At 41.5% G+C, this 26,216-nt stretch overlaps 1 protein-coding gene across 2 annotated transcripts in view; it reads left to right on the top strand.

Moving 5' to 3' along the window:
• The window catches only part of CREB5 (cAMP responsive element binding protein 5), a gene marked incomplete at its 5' end in the record, with an annotated part of 212,591 nt that overhangs the window by 92,807 nt on the left and 93,568 nt on the right, over nucleotides 1-26,216 (top strand). The window contains one exon of one of the 2 annotated variants that reach the window (XM_082309672.1): nucleotides 21,081-21,127. The exons of the other annotated variant lie outside the window; for it this stretch is intronic. Coding sequence (XP_082165798.1) covers nucleotides 21,081-21,127 — 47 coding nt within the window. Of the gene's footprint in view, nucleotides 1-21,080; nucleotides 21,128-26,216 lie in introns of those variants that run through there. 2 annotated transcript variants of the gene reach the window in all.

Genomic DNA, 26,216 nt, shown 5'->3' with positions numbered 1-26,216 from the left:
ACTGTCACTGTAGAAACAGGCACATCATCGCAATAAAATCTAGACCTCATCTCTTAAGTTTGCAAAATTCATATTTGAGATTTGTTGAGATCTTTTTGCCTTAAAAACACAGAAGTCATAGAAAACTCAGATTTGAAAATTTACTCTGACATGGGGTTTTTGTAATGGCATTTCTTCCCTACGGGTCTGCTCCTAAAATGTCATTGTTACATTGCAAAGTGCCTGATAGCAGTTACCAAGGCTCCGCGCAGAATTTTAAAGCAGGTACTGAGGCCCGTTGGAAATGTATGAATGAGATTTTATGCTCAGTTTAGCTCATGTTAAGTCCTGTAAGGTGAGAATCTTTTTCAGAATTTGTAATGCTCAATCTGAGGAATGTATGAAGTTCAGAGGACTTTCAGAAAGGGTTTTATATGCCTGGGATGTGAAGCTACCAAATCCTATTTGTCGGACTTTGCAATTATGTACTTTCTAAAAGTCTCATCAGTGACTTCAGTCAATCAGACTTACACAGAAGGTTAAGCATCTCTGAATTTGATCCCTTGTTTTTTTGTTTCTTAAAAAGTTGGTGCCTAACTTACTTTTTTATGATCGACCATATGATATAGCTCCTCCAAAAAGTACAATAAATTAACTGCAGTGATAAATAGAGAGCTTGCCAAAGACTTATTCATTTTCTGAAAGTATTCTTTCCTAAGTGATTTGCCAGTGTCCTTTAAATTTTCTGCTCTGAAGATTGTTTTTATAGGTAAATTCAAGATTGTGTGGCTTCAGTGAGATTATTGTACAGTTTGCAGTTTAGGATGGGCTGAAGTCACACGGGCTGTAGTCCTGGGCTTAACTCATCACCCATATAGTCCAGGTTTAACTGCCAGAAAATTAAGCAATGCATTGCATACCATATCATCTCCTTAATTATCTTACCTGATCCTTTAGCTGACTACATAATGGAAAAGAGGAAGAATATTGACTGCCACCTCTTTCCACTAACCTCTTGCTCCTTAGCTACTTTTTCTTTATAAAATTAAGTGCCTTGAGCTGCTGAAAAGGAACACAACAGCTTGAATGTCTTTTGTAGCAGGCAGATCAGTAGGTGCTCTGTCAGGTTACAGGGGCTGTAGAAAGGTCCTTAAAACACTTCTTTCTCCATGCTATGGTTTGCTAAAATCATAGTGAACTCTAGAATCATTCCACCAGTAATTAAGCAAGCTTCATGTCAGCTCTTTTAAAAATAAATGTATTAAAAAAAAATCCACAGTCAAAGTATTGGATCTACAGATCAGTTGCTAGTGTAATGGATTGTTGATATCAAAAGAAAAAGAAAATTATTTCGGCCGATTTGAGTGCAAATTTCTACTATACTTTCCATGCACTTCTATTACATACTTCAGGTTCCAAAATACTTTTCAAACTGCAGCTGAGCTTTGCATGCTTAATTTAAGATCCCTTTGACATTGAAATATGAGCAATTTGGTGCTGCAAACCCTGTAATAAGATCAGTATTAGCATCACGAATGCTCCAAAGTAGCATACATGTTAGGTAATACATACTAAAGTAATAACGATTAGAAATTTTAGGAGAACTTAGGCCAGAGAGTGTAGTTTCCTGAGCTGGATCTGAGCTGTGGTATCAACCAGGCTGTCTCAGCAGAGTGGTATAACCATGGGGTCTATTTCTATGAAAAATTTGTTTTTCTCAGGAATAAAATAAAGCAAAAAATTCAGTAGAGAATATCTGACTTCTCATTCAACACTCAGCAGTATTGCAGTGTCAATTTTCTGCTGGGCTGGGGAAATAAATCAGGACATTTTTGTGGATAGCAAACCTTTTCTGTGAAAATGAGAAACTACGAAAGTTGTAGTTTTTCAAAGGCTCTTCCCTCTCCCAAATTCAGTAAAATATTTTTAACCATCCCTTACCCACATCTTTATTAATATTGGCGCAGGTTCTTTAGAGATCAGAGTTAGACTCCGTGGTGGCTAGTGGACAATATAGACGAAATGCCTTTTTTCTAGCTTAATATTTTTTCTGATAACCTACTATCTTTCCTGATGCTGTGCTCTGAAAGCACAACAAATGTTTTTGCCTAGTCTATGCATGTATGAGGCTGATTGATGCGGCTGGGATTTCTCTCAGAAGCAGATGTGAGGAATGGGAAACACTGCTGATGAGAACTGTTGCCCGTAGGGATGGGATGTACATATTCTGGGGATAAAGGAGTGGCTAAGCTGCTTCCTTAAAAGGGAAAATGTACCCTAAAGTGATTTTTACAAGCTGTCATCCTGAAAGGAGTCATGCCTCATTTAGAAAATAGATCTTTAAAAGCAAGGAACGTGGTGGGGGAGTACACACCTTGGACTTTACGGAGTATTGAAGAAGCTGAAACAGAGCTGAGAGACTGAATGTTGCTTTGAAGAGCTTGGGAGTTTTTGTCACCGGTGGAACTTTTCTGGAGGCTGAAATAAATCTTTGTCCTCTGAAAATGTGATGCTACAAATGTGGTGTTATTTAGTTAGCAAATCTTTGAGACTAAGGAAGACTTTTCTCGTTTCCAAGTTGCGCGTTGACATGGTGTATGTTTGGGAGAAAGTAATTACAGTCACGTCATGCTCTGGGTGTAACTTCACTCCAGAGTGCAATGGGAAAGGGTGGTACCTATTTCTTGAAAACCCAGCAAGTACAACATTGGAGTTTTAAAAAAAAAAATCTTGTTTTAACTGAGACATCATATATTGAAGTGTGGAAGCATAGTCATTGATTTGTCAGTACATAGTTGGTCTTGTACATCTGTGTTAGCCATTTCATACATGTGCAAGCAATTTAGGCATGCTGCCCCGTTCGCTTTTGCAGAAGGAGCAGGCAGTGGCGTTCCCATGCATGGGCTCCATCACTGCCTGCACAAGTGACTGTCCTCAAAACCACAGGAGAACCAGGAGCAGGCATGCTTACCTGACTGCCTTGGTGTCTTTAAAAATATGTCCGCAGGAGATTTAGTCTGACTTTCTACAAGGCGGTACCTAAAGTGCATGTTCTGGTATTCTTTCTGCTTATTTTCAGGATTTTTTCCCCCCACCACTAGAAGGGTAAAGCTCTTCTGCAGGAGAAATTGCATACGCGTTGAGAGGGAGGAAATTAGTTCAAGGGCTCAATAACAACAGAATATTATTGAAGTGAGTTTGAGTTTAAAAAAAAGGCAAGAATTTGCGTTGCACCTTTCTGGTTATTTTGTTTATATTAATAACCAACTAATTGGTTTATATTTCTGATCACATTTTATGCTGACTGGACACTATTTTTCTCTAGCATGGCAGCACAGGTCATATTTTTCTGTTGTCCTTTTTGAATTGCTACCCATTTTATGTTATGAGCTTTCCAAAGCACGTTGTAAGATAAGCCATTTGTATTAAAACCAAAGCAAGAATCCCACATGCCTATACGTGCATATAAAATACACTGAAAAAAGGAAAGTTATGAGCAAATGATAGTTGCCCCTGAAACAACAGGCAAACCAGCCAGCTGTGAAGGAAACTAACATGATGTACTAAAGCAGAAACACAATATAATGGGGAAATGCGGTTCTTTGTTCAGATCCGTTTCCTATTAACACTTATAATGTTATGCTTGTGCATGCCATCCCCTGAGGACCACTTGGTCAGCCTTAAATGAATAACAGTGGAATATGTAAAAACTGCTAGATGCATAAAACTTCTGTGCACCCCTAGTCTGTTGTGTGTATGTGTTCCTTTTAAAGGAAATCTGAGCTATTTATTGCATGGAAGTTTGAGCTAAAATGCTGTTGTGTTGCCAGGGGCCAACCACTAACAGTGATTTTAAAAGGTGAGAGCAGAGTGAGATTAGGGCAATTTGAGCATGATACTTAAGGTCTCTCTAGCTATTAGTGAAGGAGAAAACTTTTTAGTATCAAAGGAGGGGAAACAGACTTTGTAATGCCACTCAGCTGGGCTGATAGCAGCGAGAAAGGCTTCTCCGAGGGGCTGCAAATTTGATGCCCTATTGAAGTCATCTGTTTCTTCACTCTGTAGCATACTGAAGCAGATGCTAGGCAGGTGCGTGATGGAGGTTCACAGGGAAGGTTGCTGTGAAGCACTCTTTCCTGCTGATTCGAAGCTAAGGTGGAAGATTTAAAATAACAGTCCATATGTCAGATCTTATATCCTTTGCCTAATCTGGGGATAGTGGTTGAAGCCAGAGGAGCAAACATTTCTCTTTTACGAAAATGTGTTCAGTTGAGGGAGTGTGGGCATGCACACAAAAAGAAGATAATGTGGATAAATGTAGGAAGAGCTGTTTTATTGACTACTTTAGGTGCAGAACTTCCCCCTGATATAAAGGGATCATAATTTCAGGTATTTAAGCATCTAGTATATGTTAGAAAATTAACACTGTATGCAGTAAGACTGCAAAATAATTCTGAAAGAAGCCGAATGTAACAACCTAAACTATCATTGACACAGGAGCTGGCATTTATATTCTGGAAAAGTAACTGAGTTCGCTAAGTGATACGTGGATTGCTGCACTGTGAGGATGTTCCTCTGGCTGTGGACTATCTCCTAAGCCCGTGTGGTGTTTTTAGGACTGTCCCACTCAGGGCATCACCAACACTGCTTGATCCTGAGCTGTGGCCATCCCTGAAGGGCTCTCTGATCACTGCTAGAGGATATAACTCCCCTGGTCTGGATGTAAATTGTTACTAAAAGGAGAGGATTCTTCTGTGTTAAACAGCTGTACGGCTTACTTAAAGGAGTAGTTGCCGGCCTTCCTCCTAGGGAAAAGATTAATTTATAATATATTCAAATAATAAATTCTCACGTTGCTGTTCAGTCCTATCCTAATGAGGGAGGGAGCTGGGAGAGGAAGCTGGGTATTAAAAATAAAACAACCAACCCTTTTAAGTGTAACAAAATTGGGATCTCAGAATCTGTAAGGGCAAAAGAAGTGTAATTTTTTCTCAGCTTGTTAACTACCTTATTTATATCCCTCCCAAAAGCACAGCTTCAATATGACAGTAATTAAGCAGAACTACTCCCCTAAAACTCTCTTACCACAAGACATTCTCTCAATGTCTCCCTGTGCAATATTTCTGAACACTCATCATGTCCATTTCTCCACCCTGAGGTCTGACTAGTTGAGACTGATGAAGTCTGAACACAGACTTCGAGGGATTTCTAATGGGATAATCAGGAGGTGGGTGTTGAGCTTCAGAACATAAGTCATGTTCAGGCTTCAGTGTTTGTTTTAAATCCTAAAGGGCACCTTAGGATTCCTAAAAGATTAGCGAACAGGGCCTCCCAAATCTGCGCTAATGCTCTTTTTTTTTGACAAAATTGACAGCACAGTCGAGAACCTGTCAGGTAAGGGAGATAAATACAATGGAAGAGCAAACAGCAGGAGAAAAGAGAACTTGTGTGATAACATATTCTCCCTGGATGTCATAGACCATGTGCAAATAATGAGCACACTGAAAGAAAGGCAGAACCTGGTTAAGTATTGTGTCAGGAGAGCCTGTGATCTCAGGCTATTAAATACTACAGCGCTCTTTCAGAGCATCATAATTCAAAAGGAAGGTGACAGTGTGGTAACCGTGAGCTGCCGCCCAGCATCGGGCTGAGAGGGAGCGGGGGGGGGAAGATCAGAGCAGGCTTTGGGATGAAAGGAGGTTATCTCATTTTCATAAGGGAGATAGCTCAAATACCTGCTTTGACCTCTTGTGTGGGAGCATGAATTTCAGTGAAGGGATAAATGGTGACATCTCACCCGTTAGCTAGTTTTTGAGGATCGGGTTGTGTTATATTAAATCGTGCTTGGAAATCTCTGGTTAATACATTTAGAGAAACAGCTCTCAGGAACATCTACCTCCCTTCCTTCCTCCTTAAAACAGTAATGAATCCAAATTGCTAATAAAACATAAGAGCTGAAAGATGTTGTACACAGACCATGTTTCTGGGCTGAGTATTTTTTTAATGTCAGTTTTCCCACAGCTGTTAAAATGTTACAGTCATTAAGGTATCAAAACTGTCTAGCCAAGAAGAGGAGAGACTTTTCTTTCTTTAGGCTCTTGAATTGTTTGAATATTTTGTTTAGAAGGGCTCCATTCTTTATTTCTTTCTGTGGAGAAAGTAAAGCTTGTAATCTGTCTGTACTGTAAATCTCAGTTAAGAGCCGTTCATTGAAGGATAAACTATGCCTTCTCCTGTGAGGTTATTTTTCTAACAAATCTGATTATGTGCCTGCGAACTAACAAAGGCATTTAGCAGATATATGTCGTCCTATCTACATTTTGAAACTGTTTGCCTAAATTGTAGGAAAAACGCATTTTAAGGTTCCTAAGAAATTTAATTTACTGGCATTCAGGGTTTTTTTCTGCTTTGACACAGGTTGCCAAGCAAAACCTGAGGGGCTGTATTGTAGTTCCGAATTAGAAAAGGAATTGTTGAACGGATCAGGAATATTTTGAAGTATATCTATTTACTGCAGGAAATGAGGTCCTTTTCTCATGAGCATGGGGAGCAATCACAGGCCCAAGGATGGCTTCCCCTCTGCAGCCCCAGACCCCTGTACTTGGCATCCTGACCCAAAAGCATGTTTTTTCTCAGGGCCCCATGCCAGTACTGCTCGGGCTGTGTTAAACCTTTCTTCTTCTTATATTTATATGGTGCCTCTTCATCTCTCTCCAATGTGACAATGATCTACCCACATGGCCTTCCCCAAAACATAACTTGGCAAAAACCTCTTCCCCCAGATCATCCCAATTACTGAGTAGCTTTGTACTTTTTTTTCCTTTGTTCAAAAGAGAGAAAAAAAAAAATAGGGAAAGGAATGGAAGTTTCAAGCGTGTATAAGCTGGACTTTAGCAATATATTCTCTGGGACTATGTTCATCCTTAGCTTTTTTAATGCAGGGTGCAAGACGCCCCATCAGCTAAAAGGGTTATCAGTTAGTACCAGCACTGTAACTTTTGCTGCAGTGGGGAGACCCAAACTACCCTGAACTCAGCAGCTAAACAGGTACCCAACTGATGAGGAAGCCTCCAGGAAAAGTTGGTGTGTTTGTTGAGGTCATACTTAGGCTTCAGGGAATGTCTTTCCCTTTTTCCCTGTTTTCCCCCTTCTTTATATAAAAAATGATCTGATGCTTCTCCAAGTATTAGTAGATTCTTCATCATTCATGGCATTGCTTGTTGACTCAGTTGTGAAGCTGGCTCTTCTCTTTGACTTTTCAAGGGAAGAACAGTGGAAAGCTCTGGTTGTGTCTATATAAAAGAAGAGCAAGATCCCAAGACTCGTTTTGCATAAAATTTTTAAGAATGTGTAATTTTTGCTGTCATCCCCCTAAAATCATGGCACAGTTTTTTAAGGCTATCAAATGTGATGTGTTTAAGGCTTTTTTTTGGTGGGGTGGAATTATTATTATTTTAAACTTAATATAAATAGGAAGAAATCTGTAATGCCAAAGCTATAAATCTTTTGCTTTCATAAAAGTTATGGAATCATTGAGCTATATGGCTGGAGGGGACCTCAAATGTTCATCCAATCCTCTGCCCAAAGTAGGATTAAGTAACATCTACATCATTTCTGAACAGAAATATCTCTAATGTGTTTTTGACAACCTCCAGAAATGCAGAGCACACATCCTATTGCTGTGCTTAACTGTATTTGCTTTGAAACAAGTTTTTCTTTCAGTCTAATCTGAACCCTCCTTGATGCAAATTTAAGTTCGTTTTATTTTTGGTTCTACTCAGTACAGATAGGGAGAAAGATATTATTTCTTCTTTCTGTCTTCAGCAGCCTCTTGTGTATTTGAAAATGTGTTACTTCCACCCTCTGTCTTGTCTTCTGTAGACTAACCAGCTTGCTCAGTCTGTCCTTAGTCCTCTCCTAGACTTCAAGGTGTTTCTCTAGCTGTCCAAAGGGTTCTCTCTGGCTGGCCCACCTTTAGCTAGGAACAGTACTTAAAAGTGGATGTGGTACTTCAGATGGGATCTACCAATGCAAAGGAAAGGACTCACACACCTAACTGTGTAAGAACTATGTTCAAAATGTGGGTAGGAGGTAAAAAATTCGCTTGGTATTGGTGAGGACCAAGAAGCCCAGCAGCACTTACAGATGGTTCCCATCTGAAATAAAAAGTTTGCAACTGAAAAAGCTAGAAATAAATTCTTTCAACTTCTCCAAACCAAAGGAGCTCTGCAGAGAGAGGACTGCTCAGCAGCAACGACTTCTTTGTTTTTAATTGCAGAATCCATAGCATCACTAATAAATCATGACAGTGTGACAAATGAACAGTCTCAGCTGAGGGATCCTGCCTGAAATCCCATTTGGTTAATTGTGTTGTACCTACCAAGGTTTCCCTTGGAGTGGCTGGTTCAGTGCTGACTCCAGGGGAAGTGTGCCACCTACTGAATCACCAGCTCTGCTTCCTGAAGCACCCTGGGATTTCCTTGGAGGGCTCCCAAATGCATTTGGCCAAGACCAACCCTGTTTAGCTTATGACAGCAGACCAGATCACAGCCTGAGGCTGTTATGGCTGCTAGCCATATTACTCATTGGGGATGTTTAGTCATGTATCTCTGTGAAGGGAGACCATATTGCATTAAATGTCTCAAGTTAGTTCTGCATACATTGTTTGTAAATTGCTTTGTGGCCCTTTCTGAGTGGAAAGAGCTGCATATGTATAAAATATTAAGACTTAATGGAGTGTATGTAACATGTGTGCATACTTACAGGTAATTTTTATAACAACCTTTCATGTTATAGCTATATGATTGAAAATGGGAAGACTGGGAAAGCAGCCTCTTTTAAGTTCTGCTGTTTTAGTACTTAGTTATTCTGATTTCACTGTTGAAAGTCTGTTTTTGATACTTAAACATTGGTAAATCTTCACCAACATGGTTGTTTAACAGTAGTGAGTCCTAGGATCAACACTATACAGCTAACATTAATTGCAATGCAATTCCACTTGACTGCAATAAGTCCTAATGGATATTTTATTATTAATACATTTACAAATGGTAGATGGCTTTGCACAGAACACCTCATTTTCTCATTCTAAGTAAGACCCCCAACAGGTGGCTTACAGCGGTATTGTGTAAGTCTCTCAATATTAGGAGGGGTTATAATGTGAAGAGAGTGGTTGCTGGTGTATCGTATAAGGTATTTACTCCCTCTCTCTAATTTTTGCAGGGGATAAGATCTAGACAAAACAGACATTGGTAGCTGAGTATCGTCACTATAGGCTGGACTAGTATAGTTGGTCTGGTTTCAAAAGTATGAACAAACTCCAAACCACCAAAAGCTGGCACGCTTTATAGCTCTGTACAAATTACTAAATCTGACCTTCATTTTTTTTTCCTTTTCTTTTTGAAGGTACTGGTATGGGCCTGGGATCTGGTTCTCTATGAATGCTCTCTGATCCTGGCATTAATACACTGTATGACTTCCCTGTCTGAAGTCTTTGCCTCATTGTACCCCTGCTTTGAGTGTATACAGCAGGAATTGAAAATAAAAAAGCATTAAAGAACTGCTGGCACCTTGTGGTAAATGTTTGAAAAACATTTTTAGTAACAGTTTAGATTGTAAAACAGAAGAATTCTGAATTTTCTCAGTCATTAAGACTGTTCTGATGAAAAAAGATTCTTTATTATTTTATTCTATATCTATCCCTTCTACGACCCTTCAGTCCATTTTCTACCTGCTGCCTACAATGTTACCTGGCACATGCTAAAAACACGTTTCTTAAAGCAGTTTGTAAAGGTACAGCAGGCCTGGCTGTTTCCAAATAAGATAATTTTGTTTGCAAGACTACTGAGTGAGAGGCAAGACTGCTGAGCAAGAGCAGATTCATATGCAGGAAAGAAAGCTTAGCTCAATGGAAATAATGTTGAGGCAGAGAAGATAACTCAGATGGTCCCTTGTGCTGGTTTTGCCGCTTATTAGCTCAATGCAGACAGGCAATATGAAGGATGTGAGTTGGGTGGGATTTGAAAAAAGAAGAGCAGTGGTTTGGTGAACTGAGTTGGGAGTTCTTCCTCAGGAAAAAGAAGAATGAGACTTCAAGGGGCTGGTATTTTTATTGCAGGGGAAGAGATGGGGTGGAAGGGAGCAGAAGGACTAGGGAGGTCACAGATGTAGCCTGGAGTAGGCTGAGTAAGTGAGAACAGGAAAAATAAAATTGGTATCGTGGACTAGGAGAGCCAACAGATTAGATCAAATATATGTGTGAAGAAGACAAAACAGAAAGCTCTTATATGAAAACATTTCTTGTGAATGAGCTGAGCTGAGTTCCAGACGGTATATCAGCCTGTCTCTCATCTGTGCTTCTTTCTAAATTCACTAGCACTCTGCACTTTACAGACCTTTTTCTTAGTCCCTATAAATTTTTTATAGAAGCCAGGTTAGCTGAAATGAAAAATAGAGTTGTTTTTCTTAGGTGTATGATTTAAAGCTTAGCAAGAAAACTCGTGGAAAACATAATTGGCCTAAACAAAACAAAACTTTGAAGGGCTTCACCAAGTAAAACCCAATTTTTATCAATGCACTCTAAAGCATTTTTTTAGTGGACTGTTTTCATGGCAAAGTTCAACTCTCAGTTCCCAGGGTTTCTGACTGTACGACTCTTTACACTTTTCACTGTCCTTATAAAAGACAGACAAAATGGTTTAAGGAAATATTTTTTAAAATATTCATTATCTGGCAAAGACCAGGCCTACAGTATTTCAGCCTAAAAAGGGAAAGTTTTGGAAGGTTTTAAAAGTATCTAAAAAAGGGTGATAGAATAAAAATGAAGATGCATCTATAAACATAAGTTTTAATGTCTTTCATCCTGCAATACTTCTTTAAGTCAGCTTTGTCTTTTTACATAGTCACATTTATAATATATGTATAATGCTTTCTATATGATAATATCTTTTATCTAGGTGTGTGTGAGATACATGCCCCTATATATGTGTATTATGAGCACAGCAGCGAGGCAGGTGAAATCACATCAGTCACATCCCAGAATTAATTCTGGTTTTGCTTTGTGTTTACCTGGTCAGCTCCCATTTGACTAAATCTCTTTAAAAGTAGTCGCAAGTATTTAATACCTTTTTGTTTGAGCACTCTGAAAATGCTGACCAACTAAGGAATCAGATGCAACTGAATAGAGATTTCATGAACTGGCCTCCAAAATATAGAGGAACAAGAATCGTATGAGCTGTCGATGACTGTGATGGCTGCCCATCCTTCCGTCCCTTTAGGCTGGAGACACAGAATAGCCAATATGGACAACCAAAGCAAAATTAAAACACAGCAAAGTGAAAACATATTAACCAACCAATAAAAATAATAACATTCATGATAATCAAGCAACCCGACTGTAGCTTGTGCTCTGAACCTTGCCAAATTTGGGGCTGCTGGCAGGCCACCAAGAATAGCAAATATAACAGACAAGGGCCCCTCATCTGAGAAAGTCTTGCTGCAGTCCCCGGAGAGCTTTGCCCTACGAACCGACAGCGAGAGCATCCCAGCCGGTCTGAACAGACAGCGTGGAATTACAGCATGAGATGGCTGTGAAGGGAGATTAAGCTAAACTTGCGTTTTGTGTGAATTGAGATTAAATGAAGGGACTCAGTTGTTATTTAGTAAAAACAGTTTCCTAGGTTACCTTGGAGTCATTTTTACTGTGTTGGTATGATGTAATCGGCTGGTTTAATGTTTAGAGCTAGTAAAACATGTGTGTATAAATTTTTTAAAAAAAGGATGTGCCTAATCACTTTCATTTTGCACTCACTTAGCTCAATATTAATAGTTTGCATTGGCTGAGGATTTACAAACAGGCTTAGGAGTGTAACGATCTAGATTTCTACATCTGATGGCCTGAAAGAGGGAGTGAAGAGTTTTGTCAGACTCCTAGATCTTTCCTCCCACACATGCTGGCCACCAGATAAATCATGTGTATGAGTTTATAGTGGAGTCAGTGCTGGACGTTAAGCAACACCCAGAAGTGAAGTTCTTGAAATAATTTCCTGTGAAAGCAACAGTAGACAGATTTGTAATCATAGATCATGGCATTAATCAAGTAAACAAACCATCCATTTTTTGCTGTGGCACTCCTGAAATCCCTTTTAGGAACACCGAAAATTCTACATAATGATTCTGCCTAATAACGAGCGTAATCAGAGCAGAACGGCACGCAGCGACACAGGGGGTTTCTCAGGTCTGTGGGGCACAGATGCAAAATTCCTCCGGTAAAAGTGCTGAGAGTCAGCAGACATCTGAAATGTTGCTTAAATTTTTCAGTAGTATTAACACTACTTATCTCCACTGTAATTAAAGCATTTCTCCTCTTCAGAACTTTCCAAAAGGTTGCTTATCTCACTCTATCAGTTAAGAGAAATTTCAGGCAGGGCTGGGAGTGAATCCGTAAATAAGGGTAAACTTTGTCCTGCACTGTTACTCATGCTGACAAATTCCCACTCAGAAGAAGCTGCTGACAGCTGCGGACTGCTCAACAGCTACAGCTAATGTGGGGGAATCTGCTCTAGGAAACTGGGCAGGTAGGCTTCGTTCAGCATGCTTAAAAATGGGGTTTGCTGGAGGGGAAAGAACTGGGTGGTGTTGAAAAGGAAGCTGTCAGATTGGAGGAGGCTGCTTGTGGAGCTACACAATGTTCAGTACAGTCCTGATTTTGTTTAGTGTTTTTATTAATAACGGTAATGCAAGTATAACAAGTACTGCTGGTGATGCAGGGTTTGGAGACATTTGCAATACAGAGAAGGACCTGGATATCATACAAAAAAGAAAAGAAAAAGAAAAACCAACCCCCAAAAACCTGGATGAGCTTTGAGTACTGAAGTAATGGCAATGGAATGAAATTCAATATTAAAAAATGCAAGGATGTGCCTGGGGGGACTAATAAAAAATTATAGAAGAAGAAGAAGCTGGGAGCTCATCATCCGGAAACGGCTATGTAGGAGGAGGGCTCATGGGTAGCTGTAAGTGGTCATGGAGTGGCAGCAAGCTTCCGTGGTGGTCTGCTCATTTCCCAGGTACCAGCCCTCTTAAATAACGATGCATCAGGAAGATGGCTTTCCAGAGGCATTGGAAGGTATTCGACTGGCATGGTGGACTGATCTGGAGCTAACTCTTAATACTGATGAAAACATGCTAGGGAAGGTGGGGGGAGGTTGGTTACCAAGGGTCTTGAAAATGAAAGTAAGTAAGTAACTTCAGGAGGAAAAACTGAGCTGATTAAGGGATACACAGAGTTGGCATGTTCAATGCAAAGGGTTGGGAAAAACCTCTTTGCAGCAGGAGTCTGGACAGATATGAAAGAGGTAAAATTGCATTGGTAAAAGCCAGAGAAAACGATGTTGCAACTATTGACGTGCAGGGTGGTGAGACATATGTTCCAGTTATGAAGCAATTACAAGAATATATAAGCCCCGAAGTAGTTTCAAGATGAATTCAGATTGGCATCTCCATGCAGAGTAATTAACGCACAAAAGCTTGAACATGAGGGACAAAGGCAGTAGAAAATTTCTAAATCCTAAGAAATTAAATTCACGCTACTTGAAAGGAGGAAACAAAGGGAAAGTTTTGGGGAGACAAGGGAGAAACAGTGAAGGCTCAGGGTTTGGAAGGTTAAAAACTGAAGGGACACATCCCAGTTAAGCGGGGAAACTGATCTAGGTGCTGCTTTTGTATCAAAACTCTTCAGCAATATTCACAGAAATGTCCGCTTACGTTAGAGGGAATCTTTGGCTGTAAGTGAACTCCACAGGTTCTCAGATGAGTTAGTCATCATTGTTTTAATTTGTTTATCCTGTTTCCATAATAAATCTTTTTTTTTTCCATTTAAACAACTTAACAGACTAGTTTGTTGGGGTTTTTAAAATTGAGCTGACTGCAGTTCATTTTTCAACAGAAAATTAATCTTCTATTCTTATGTGAAAAGTCACCAGGGATGCCAGCATGCCAGTGAGATTTTTCCAATATAGAATTTACAGAAGTGCCTCACTGACATGGGCTGTGGTCACTGAGGACAAACACAACCATTTGGTTGTATTCCAGTGGCAGGAACAGCCTGGCGTTAGAGGGTATCCAAGCGGATGACTGTTCCATGTGTAAATCTGGTAGGCACAGTTTGTGTGGAATATGTACTTACCTACTGGGTATTTCAGTGTACGTGCATGTTTTGTAGCTAGATTTTTTAATTCTGTGTTTGCTGGTTTGGGTTTTTTTTTACGAAAGACTAGAAAAGCTGTACGTTTTGATTCATAGAAACTGGTCTTAGAAGTAAAGCAGCATCCTGCCCCACAAAATGTGGAAGTGAAATCAGAAATAATTCTCTTTCATTTATCATTACAGAAAATCTGGTGGTGTAACTCTGATGTCAGTAAAATGCAGATGCTTTCCTTTCAGAGTCCTGAAAGGATTTGTGTGAGTGTCTGAGAGAGATCTGTTTGTTTTTAATGTTTAGAGATAACAGATAGCCATACTTTTCCAGAAGAAAAACATTGGAGGACTAAACATAGTATGTAAATCCTAAAAACATTAAGTGGGTACAGATGGACCTCACTTGATTTCAGAAATGAGTCTGTGACTAGAGAAGTTACTATGAAGAACTAAGATTTCCTGTTTAACTCCCATTACCAAAAAAAAAAGGGAAAAAGACAAAAGTTTTCCCTTTTAAAATAAAATGTCTAATCATGTAATAGCCTTATGTTGTCAACAATGGAGTTTTAATTCTTACGGCTGACTTGTTACACTGAAAACTTTACATCACATTATGTTTCAATGGGAGTCACTGCAAATTAGGGAATTGCAGGCTGGCCCTTGGCTGTGGCTGTGGCTGCATGAGAGTCTCTCTTTGGTTTTTAAGAAACATTCTTGAAAAATTCTAATCTGTACTAAAAGAGGCTGGCGTTTAGGTGTCAAGATGTTAGATGTAAATTAAATTCAGATCTTTGGATAAAGCCAAGTTGAAAATGGTTCCACTTGGATAATGAATTCTCATCATCCTGATAGTGACTGAATGGTGTAAACTCTCTGCCTGAGGATGAGCCAGGACAAGCAGAATTACTTGGCTACATGTAATTCATGGAACTTCAAAGCTTAAGTCCATTTGTCCCGCAAGAGTCCAGCAAACATTTCCTAGTGGTCGGGTTATAGCCGTTTGTTTTCAGCAGCACTATGCTGCTGTAATGAGGGTGATCTGAGTCCCAGCATTCTCCTTTTCCAATTGGAACCGAGTCCCAGAGCTTTGCCTATTTCTTTTAAGCTTCATTAGAATATTAATTATTTTTTATCATGCTGAAAAATAAAAATGAGGCCTAACAAAAATGCATAAAGACAACAGTTTAGGAGAAGACAAATATTAGTTTCAGAGCTACTCCGTACTATTATTCAGTGCATACCATACTGTGCTCCGCAGCACATTTAATTACAGCATATGAGTTTGCTCTTTTAATCCAGATTTTGCAATTTCAGCTTACTTTTCTGTCTGTTAGAAGCACAATGGGAAAAGAACATCAAAACTGGATTCTTTTCCCTGTTACAAGAGTTGAGATGTGACTATAGGTGATACAAGTTTTAAACTGGGCCCAGGGTAAAGCCTGCAGAGTTTCACGCTAAAGATTAAGATATCTGAGGTCCAGGGTCAAAATATTTAGGGTACATGGATGGCAAAGCTTCTTCAAGCAACTCTAAAAATAGCAGTGGCTCTACTTTTCAACCAGCATGTGCTAATTATCCATTAGAGTAATTAGAATCATACTGGGGGCAGGGAACCTCCTGTTCATTATACATGAACATTCAAGATTACATGGCATTTTTTACATAATTGCAGCTGTTTACTTCTGTCCTTAGTCAACATCTCCCCTCTGCACTCCTGTGCCGTTCGCTGGCTGGCTGCCATCTCCCACGTCAAGGGTGATTGCGTTGCATGACTTTTTACGGCTGGCCTGCACGGTGCTTTGGGATCTTTCAGGGTGAAAGGTTCTACAGAAATGTAAAGCATTATTTATTATTTTGCATAAATTGCTGCATTATTTGTCTTAGGCATTTGTGGTTTACAGCTGTAATAAAATAGCTGGCTACTCGGACCGGATGACTCAGTGATATGTAATTGGATACAGAGCTCTTCACTTCCAGGTCAGCTGCTCATCACTGGCCCACAGCTATTTGGCGAGTGTATAATAAGTAGGCAATTCAATTTCCTAGTGGTTGAGTGTCCCTAGCACAAAAAACATGGTCCCAAGTGTCATTAACATGCTTAGGACTGTCACCAGGGAAGGGTTTCTTATCTTGAGATCATTCTTGAAGATTTGGGTTAAGATTCATTGCCAAAATGTTGTGAAGCAGTCTCCTGGCCATCATGCCCATTCCATATCTGCATGGATTGTCACAGAACACCTGTCTCCAGAGCTGTTGGACCCAAACTCTTGCTAGTTCTTCTTCCTTAAATATTTTCAGTAGTGTGTTTCTAACTTCGCGTTATGTTTGTGCATATGCATGAAAGAGGGAGATCTTTGTTGCAGGATTCATTCAGACTTAGTCCAGTCCGGTTTCTTACAGTGCTTATGTACAAGAAATCTGGGACACTTCTCACAAAGGATATTTCCAGATATTCTATTTCATAACAATTTGGAGAGCTCATAGAAAAACCAGCTCTACCTCTGATACAGCTCAATGCTGAGCACTTTGATCTGAGTCTCCTTAAAGGAGAATGGCTTTTTCCAAAGCACCCAAGTGACTTGGCAACATGCGTTCCATCATCTTATGAGCAACTCAAAAAATCCACTCTTAACCCTGCCTTACTTTAGTTCTGCTGAAATTGGTGGACCTGTACATTCTTATGTCCTTCCTAGTGACAGCTAGCCTGCAGACCTCACAGTCTCCCTGTGCAGGCACTTGTGCCGACAGTCTCTCTGTCCACTACAAAAACGCGGGACACCCAAGTTGAACTGAACACTGAATAACACCACATGGGTTTGCAGTGGTCTGTAACTGAAAAGGTTCACTGGAAGCAATTTGCAAAGAAATCCTTAGGAAACCACCTGGATGGTTATTTTAAATTAAAAAAGGAAGAGATGCCACTTTAAAAAAATAATTTTTAATACTAGGTTTAAGGTTCCATACATGTGATAGTCATTAAAGCTTATTTAACCCTGAAATTATCTGGCCTCTTTGATTCCACAGGGACTGTAAGGCTCTTGGGTTAGAAATGAAAAATAATGTCAGAATGAAAATGAGACTTTCCTGAGTGTAGGACCATTATTACAGAATATTTTCTTAATCAAGCCTCTTTAAGAGCCAAGTAGCGGAATAAAAAATAATCAGGCTATACTGCTTTCATCCACAGGGTCTTTGCCAATGCTTTGGGCCACTGATCGAAATAGGCACAAGTCAGTCCCAAAGGCTGTATGTGGTACACTCACCTAAAATGCATGGAGAACTGATGATTTGTCCATCCGCAATCTCAACTGTAGTACACCCCGTTCCTTGTTACAATACGCTTTTGAGATAATCCCAGTGCGCTCTGACATTTGGGCTCTCGAAATTCAGAGCCTTCTGGTTGTTCAGACTGGAAACTTTCAGCAGGAGCAGTGATTTTTGTCAAGTTTCTGTTACACCAAACATCTGTGGTGTGCCCCACCACCCTTTCCCCAAGGATGAAACATGCTGCAGGGAGGGTGTTGCAAGCATTCCTGAAGCAGACAGCTAAGCTGGAGTCATAACTGTGCTGGCCAGGGCGCTACTTTGAAGAAGGCTCCCATTAGAATTAAAACATCCCACAACTCTCATCACAACAGCCCTATTCTTGAGCGTGGCTGGACATGGAAATTTAAGGATGGGGGTGGAGTGGGGGGAGAAAGAAAAGACAGACAAGTAAACAGATAAAGAGGGAGCTCTTGCATGCAAGTGGAATTTCCTCTGAGCACAGGACATTCTTTATCGTTAACTGGTCTGTCACAGGAAGGAAAATGGGAAAACAGTGTTTCCTGTTGGGGGGAAGAAAAAATCAATAGGCCTTGGAAATACCTGCCTGGAAAGAACTTTTTGTATTCCCACCAGCAAGCACAAGTAAGTTTTTAACTCCTTTGGAGCATGAGCTCTGTATTAAAGCAGTTTGCTTCTTGAAATGGGACGTCAGTGTAAGCAGGTCATTTAAAAATGGTTGGCAGTTCAGGCTTCTTTCTTGTTCGTTTCAGAAAATGCTCTAACTCCTGGAAATATCTTCTATAGGGCAAAGGCTGTTTTCAAGACACTTCGGAGTTTGTGTCTATTAAGGTAATAATAATTTAAAGGGCCATTTGCCATACAAAAGCAGTCACTCCTCTAATATTTTGATTAAGATGCTCGCAGGTGGACAATGGGTCTCCTCTTGCTTCTGGTAAGTTTTTTTAGGAAAGAGCAGAGTTGCCAGGCAAGCGCTTGAAGCCTCAGAAGGACAGTGAACTACCCTGCAGCTCCTGCATCATCTTTTTGGTTGCATTCTGCTCTGAAGACAGCAGGGTGGTGGAAGCGTGGGTCTTTCAGAGGAGTGAGAAGTGGCTGGTGGTTCACTGACAAAGGCTGCAGGAATGGATGCATATGCACAAGCAGCCCCAGGGCAACCTGGATTCCTCAGGATAATAGTTTTTCTCTTTGGTGGTAGCTTCCTTCCTTCCAAAGGTAGGCCTGGTGATCTAAGCGTGTGCCTCAGTTGTAGCCACATTCCCCATCAGTTTGAAGCTGTTCTGAGCCAGGGATCTGTCCTGGGCCCATGACCAAGGTTATAACGATGCCAGTGCCATATCTGTATGAGCAGAAGCTATGTAATCCAGCAGTGGAAATGTAAGAGGACAAAATAAAAAGAGGAAGGGAGGGAAGATGACCTCTTAGACATGCACGGAAAGAGCGTTGGAAGTCACTTTTTTTTTTTTTTAGATGGAGAGGGAGAAGTGGACTTTGCTTAAAATGAAACTATCAGCAAGGCTGGAATTAAAAGAAAGCTTTAGGAATGATCTAACTTTTATTTTATTACATTACAGAAGACAAAAAATCAATAGCTGGTAATTCAGACATAAATGAGTTATACAGGCCATTGACACAATGGACCAAACTTTATAACAACCACATCTGATGCTGTCAAGCCACAGGCTTCAGTGGCGCCAGTAATAATTATGGCTGATCACCTCTAATTCAGAGCTGCCTTGCTTGATAAAGGTGTCACTTTGAGTGGCTGCAGCATCAATATCAATTGAGGATGTCATCCAGCAGGTCAGCCTGCTTTGGAGAACTGTGTTTTTTTAATTGAACAGGATAAACCCTTCGTTTTTCTCCTCCTCTCATTCTGTCTGCAAAAATCATATATACCTTAAACAAAAATAATTTGAATTCATGACTGAAACTACTTGAATTCAAGACTAAACCATGACTGAAGCTAACAGTGTTGATCCATAGAAATATATTCTAAAGATAATTTATAACCTTAAGAGTATCCTCAGGAGGAGGCTTGGGTGCTTCACAATAATCTCTGCTGCATCGCTGCTTTGATCAATTAATGAATCCGCCCCTCAATAAAACCTGTTTGGTAAAATGCTGCTAGGCAATAGAAATTGCTTTTCCATAAAGTCACATCATTACGAGGAAGAAAAGAAAACACATTGGCTTTGATGTTTTCCTATTGTTTGCTGAATTTTGGGGGATAGGTGTGTCTATTGACTGTCAGAAAACTGAATTTCACTCTGAGACATGGGGTGAAGTGACTTTCTAAAATGTGCTGAAGTTCTAGATCTGTAAAGAAAGGAGTCATTTCTAAATACCTCTCCGGTGTTTCAGGTGCCATTAATGCTTACATCTCTGCAGTTTGACATTGAAACTGTTAGTCTTTGGATTGCTGAGGGATGGTATGTGTGCTTAGACATTTTCACGTATTATTATTATTGCTTAGGCTTTGCATTCTTCTGTGGGGCAACTGTTTTGCACTGCGTTGACTACAATTAATTGTGAGTGATGAACAGTGAAAAAAATCTCTGTGGGGGAGGACACAGGAGGTATTTCAGCCGCCGTCACGGTAGCGTTTAACATCAGGAGGACTTAGAATACGATACAATGCAGCGGAGCGCTTTGCACCACAATAGCTTATGCTTACACACGTGAAAAGCTGCTTCTATTTTGAAAAATTATTACTAGTTCCACTTAGAAACATTCTCCATCCTTAAAAATATCATGAATATCAAACTTGGGAGATAAACACCAGAAGGGAACTGCTTTAAATGCGGGGTAAGCAGTAGCAGCAGCACCACAATGAGTTGGTTCATGAGCTTGCAGTGCTGTATGGCTCAGGGCTTTTCTGGTACTTTTGAAGTAGTGGAGAAAGAAAGTGCCTTGCACCTGTAAGTTTGCAGGCGCACCAAGAAACAGCCCTGTAGTTATCCTTCAAAAACGCAGGGCTAGATTCCAGCCCCGTGCGGCTAAGGCAGAGCAATCCCAGTCTAACGCATAACCTGTAAAAGCAGCGCTATTCATTCTCCCCAGACCCACGCAAACACGCCGCGTCCGCTTCACGGCTTCTCCGCTGCCCTCCTTGTCTCCGGCTTGATCTCCTCCTTTTCCAATTGCCGGATCTTCCTGAAGCCCGGACCATGCCGGCATTCGGGAGTGAGCGCGTTTGTGTGCGATATCTTCTGATCAGCCCCAGTCAATCATGTCAGCCCCGTCCCTGGGTTTTCCTGTGATCCGGCAGGCAGCTGCGCAGGCCCTTCAGAGGCGGCACTGTTTCTTTCTCTGTTTACTCGTTTCCAATGGCAATTGCACCACCAAGTCTCAGTACGTCTGGAACTTGGCCTGGGGCTGTTTTGGTTACATTGAAGTTTTTGCTTCAGCTCTGCCAGATTTAAATGGTGACTTCACCAGCACTGAGCTAAAAAGGAGAAAAGGGGAGGAGGGAGGTAGTGTAGCGAGCGGGAGCGAGCGAGGGAGAGGGACAGAGCATTACATCATCACTTGGACGGGAATCAAATGGGAAGGATATGACTCACTCGGGCTAGTTAAGCTTTGGCTCAAGTTCTACATACACTCATTCCAGGGCTCTCATGTTCTGCACCTCAGCAGGGAATTCAGGCTCAGTGATGTCCATGAGGTTTGTTTTTAATTTTCTTTTCCTTTTCTGATTTCTATATACTTTTTTCTCCCCCTCGCCTTCCTCCTCCTCTCCTCCTCCCCTCCCTAGTCCCCCTTTCCCACTCTCTTTTCCACTTCGACAGAGTTTGTTTTCTGGTGCGTGTAACCTCAACTCTTCGCAGCAGAAGCTGGTTTTTTCGACCAAACCAAACCCAAACACGGAGCACAGCAAACTTGAGAGAAGTTTGCTGGTTTGTTGTGGTTTTTTTTTTCCCCATCATTGTGTTGCGCCTAATCGGAGGAGACAGGGAGAGAGTTAAAATGCAGGAACCAATCGCTTGGACGGTGATGTAATGCTGGAACTGCAGGGTTGTTAAGTAATGTGAGAGGAAGGGGGTCAGGGTTGCAAAGCATTTACCTGCTGTCAAGGGGCTTTAAGTTTATTATCAATTGCAGTGACTGTAACTGGCTTCAGACTGCACTCTCTAATTATTCACAGACTCCCCTTTTTTATCTTTTATTATTAAAAGTAAAACTATATTATGGTATTTTAAAAAATGTGATATTATCACAGCTGCAAATTATTTTCCACCAGGGTTTTTTGATATTTTTTAAATGGCTTGAAACTGGGTGTCTCCTTCACAAAAAGCCCAGAGAAAGCAAAAAGAAAAGGGAAAGGCGAAGGCAAAAAGGGGTGGTTCTTCGATTGTAGCTGGCGAATTTGAAACTGTACGAAGAGCGCAGTTCAGCCTCTGCCTAGCAGAGTGAGTAAAAGCTCCTACTGTTGGAAATCTGCTGTAGAAAATAAAACATTTAAGGGAGGCAGTTTGCAGAGCTCATCCCGAGGAGCCTCAGCCTTTCATCCCTAACACTTGTCAGCAGTGTTCAGATGCTTAGCTCGCCTCGGGCGCGTTGCTTGTTTGATGGGCTGCTCGCTCACCATTGCTGGGACCGCTGAGGTCCCGACCCTGCACGGCAGATCCCCTCCTGTCATAGTTCTGCTCTCCGGAACTACCTGGGAGTTGGGGCATCTTCCCACGTGGGTTTCCTTTGCAGGACAGGGCACTATGCTTGTCTTATTAAATCTGTCTGTCTCCCTACAGACTTTTTAGTCTTTTTTCCACGTAGCTGACAGCCTCTAGGTCTGGGGGTGGGGTGGGGGGAGAAGGTACCGCTTCCTCAAGTTCACCGTGAGTACCTTACCCTTAGGGTGGGCCACGCAGAGTTTAACACTGACTAAGCCCCTGCTCGGGCATTGCTTGTGTTTAGATGTGGGATGAATGCGAGATACCAGGTGTGTGTTGGTGTCCTCAGGATACCTGTTCTGCTCGAAGGAGCTCTGCATCAGCTGTCTGCTCCTAAGATACTGCTCTCAGAAGTGCCCCCTTCAGGGAATTACTATCTCAGAGGGAAGCACTGTATTCGTGTCCACTGGGTGAGCAGTGGACCAAAGATTTGCTTGGCTCACTAAAGATAGCCTTAAACACACTCTTGAGGGTTTGGTGAGTTTTTTTAAAACCTCTGTTGGGGCCTAACTGAGCAAAATATCAAACAGTGTTGTTCTGCAGTGATGGCAAAACCTCCCCATCTCCGTCTGGACAAGGCAAGAGCCCCTGACCACCTCCTGCCTTCCCTTCCTTCCAGTAGCCTTCTGCAAAGCCATCTTGTGTCTAGCTGTTATGTCCTTGCACTTTACTCACAGGTTTTTCCTAAATGCCCTGATTTCCAAGCTCCTCAGTCAACTGCTCAAGCACAAACATTGCTCATGTGCCAAACTTTTATCATTGAGAGCCTAACGTAAGGCCGCACCCGGCTCTGGCCCATGTTGCAGTGCAGATATACCATATGGATTAGATTGCGCAGTGCTCTGTTGAGGATGTGTGGGTTGTGGAGGGAGCTGTGCTGCTGCAGGAGTTCCCGTAGGATTTCTGACTCATATTTTCTCCTAGAAATGTTGGGAAGTGCAGCTCCATGGACCATCAGAGTAAAGCAGAGTAGATTCTTCCCTTTGCCTGCCCACTTCGGATGCTGGGGTGGACTTGCCTTCACTCTTTCCCTTCCTGCCTTTTCTGGCTGGAGACTTTGTGTGGGAAAAGCCTGCCAGTGTTGTCCTAGGACAGTGTCTAGCCATGTTGGCAAGATACTAGGCAGAGGATGACAGACTGTCACGCTCCAACTTTGCCTACAAAGAAAGAAATGCATTCTTGCTGTTTCTCTTATAAAAACACATATAAAATACACTGTGCAGCGTGGCCTGGAAGTCCTTGGGCATTGGGTTGCATTCCACCATGGATCAGAGTCTGGTACTAGCTATTAACATTTCACCTGGCTGGAAGGGCAGCAAAGGAGAACATCTTGGTGCTTTAGTCAGTGTAGGCTGACTGATGACCCTGCCTTGTGCTCGTGACTTTCACAAAGCAACTTCATCTTCCCCACCCTGCTGATTTGTGCTTGGTGAAGTTAGGTAGAGGATGTGAAGATGTAAATTCTTCTTCACTTCCAGAAGTATGTTACAACTCTAAGTTACAATTTACTTCTGCTACTTAACGGATTTCTACATAGCACCACAGAAAAAAACAGTTTTAAAGGCTGCTTTCAAAAAGTTGCAGTTGTAAATTCCATATGCGTGTGTGTGTACGTATGTATATCTCCTGTTGAAGCAACAAAGCATATAATTAATGAGGTATAACTGTCCTGATGAAACACAGACAGCTCTGGTTGTGGTTGACAGGTATTTTTGAAATGCACATTCATCTTGGACAACAAAAAAATGAACGTAGCTGTCCATTTTGGATTCTTCCAGCGCTAGCTGTCCATCTTGCGCTGCCTTGGAGCCAATGTGCAGGTATGCCTGTGGACTTCCAGCTCCATGGTCAGAGGTCAACAGCTCTGACAGTCGGCCTCAATGTGTTTGAAGCTGGGCCTTCTGGCAAGAGGATTTTCTTATTGAAGGATGATATCTTTAGGGACCTAATTTTTAAACAGCAGCCAAGAGAAATGTTAACAGCACTCTGAAAATGAGCATCAGAAGATATATTCAGAAGCACACGTAACCTGTCAAACAAACCAGAGGCCAAACACACCAGAGCTGGGAAGCGATGTTTGCACTGGAGAGTCGACTGTGCACGGTCGCCCTGTGAAGAAAGGCAATCTGCTCAGAGCAGAGCCTGGCTGGAAGAGTCCCAGTAAATTTTCCCCACCAAGATCCCAAGTAACATTTCCGCCTGCATTGTTGAATGTGTGCATTGGCAGAATATCCGCTCTATAAGCTGTGTGATTTTAAAATGTAATTTGGTGCTCCTTAGCTGGTCTCTGCATGCACAAAAGAATTGGCTCTGCAGTTGTGGTACAAATGCAAGAGGTAAAAATCAGAGCGCTTATTTTTATTTCACTGAATATGATCCCTCTGCCCCTGGATTCCTCAGTTTTCCTAGCTCTACAGTGAGACTGTTTCCCTTAAACAGTTTTGGAAGACTTGGCTGGTATTTGTGAAGCCCAGTGAAGTTTTCAGAGTTGGCGTGGTGATTGCCAGGGTTAGAGCAGGCCAGGTGCTGGGCAGAGATAGTGGCAGGGCTGGCCTCATGTCACGTTTTGGACACGGCGGGCGTGAAGACCAAGTTGTCTCCTGCACTTGGGTGAGGGTGCTGGGGCAGGAGCGGGCCTCCTCCTCCCTTGCCCGTCTCTCTCTGCTCGCCTTCCCACCCTTCTTTTGTTCGTCCTGCACATGCCTGGGCCGCGTTCAGCCCAAACTGTTGAGATCAGCTTTGCCGAAAATTACACTTCAGATCAAAATGTGAGTTAGGTTCCTTCAGTGTGAAGTGAATACTGGGTCTTTCTCTGCAGCTATAGATAAACCAGATATGAAGGTAATTACATCTCATTCCTATCTGACTCTCTTATTTGCCATAATCTCTTTTAATGCCTTTGATACTCATCATAATAATGTTAATCTTAATGAACTCATTTGGTATTAATGCGGATGTGATTTGTAAGTTCAGAGCAGGCTTGCCATCCTTGTTTAGCGTTCATTAATATCCACTTAACTGTGTTTATGCTCTCTTTCTCCTGCAAATGGACTTGTGCATCTCTGTCTTCCACCTAGCTGAGGTGGCAATTCCTGTAGTGGAACTCTCTTTCCACACTCACGTTTGTATTTCCTTTCTGTTCCTCTTCCTACTTATACGATCCCAGAGAAAGGAGCTGATGGAAACACTCCATCCAGCTGCTAGTGGCTTTCTGTACCCCATTGCTTACTCATTTCTTCCACTTTCAACATCAAAATTGAAGTAACCCTTATCCTCTCTCTCCTCATTCATGTGGCATTCCTCCTTAGATTGCCTCAGAGATATTACCTTACTATAGCCTTCGGTTTATTGTCTCAGAGGGTGAACAAGTAGGAGACACAACCCCTAATCTTGGCAAAGAGACAAATTATTTGTTGCTTACTACCGTACTCTACCCGAGCGCTCTGTTTATGGGTGGGGTACCTTGCCCAAACAGTTTCCGATGTGACCAGCCAATTCTAGTGAGGGAGGACTACGCTTGGATGTTGAACCTGATCCAGAGCTTATTGCAGTGAATGGGAGTGCTGCCTTGACGGGCTCCAGATAAAATCCGTAAAACTATCCTCTTTTCATTCCTTTGAGCACCCACGTATTTTTCAACATCTCTAGCTTTGGGATGTGCCCTCCTGAAAAACCGCTTGTTCAGCCACAGTGATCCTAGAGACTGACGAACCTTGGATCCCTGTTAACGGGCGATTTCCTCTCTACGTGGGTGCTTGTGTTTGTTTTTAAACGTGGCATGGAATTTCTGTGTTGTGGTGCTTGCCATTTTCCCTCTCCACTTCCTCCAAACACATTTTGAAGGCCTTGATTGTCAAATAGTATGAATTATTTTTCAGCCCCAGTGACACACATTTTGCTTTTTAGGGCTTTTGGATCCTGACAGAGCCAGGAAAGTATCATTTACTTAGCAGAACACTGTTTATTCCATCCCCACTTCCATGCTTTATTTTATGTCCCGATGTTTCCTTGTAGCATCAGCTTCCTATGTTAAAATGAATAACTGTACTGAAAACATCTGAATTTCAATTTACTGAAAGATTT

Source organism: Platalea leucorodia (assembly GCF_965183815.1).
Source record: "Platalea leucorodia genome assembly, chromosome: 1".
Taxonomy (NCBI): Eukaryota; Metazoa; Chordata; class Aves; order Pelecaniformes; family Threskiornithidae; genus Platalea; species Platalea leucorodia.
This window is presented reverse-complemented; position numbering and strand designations above follow the sequence as displayed.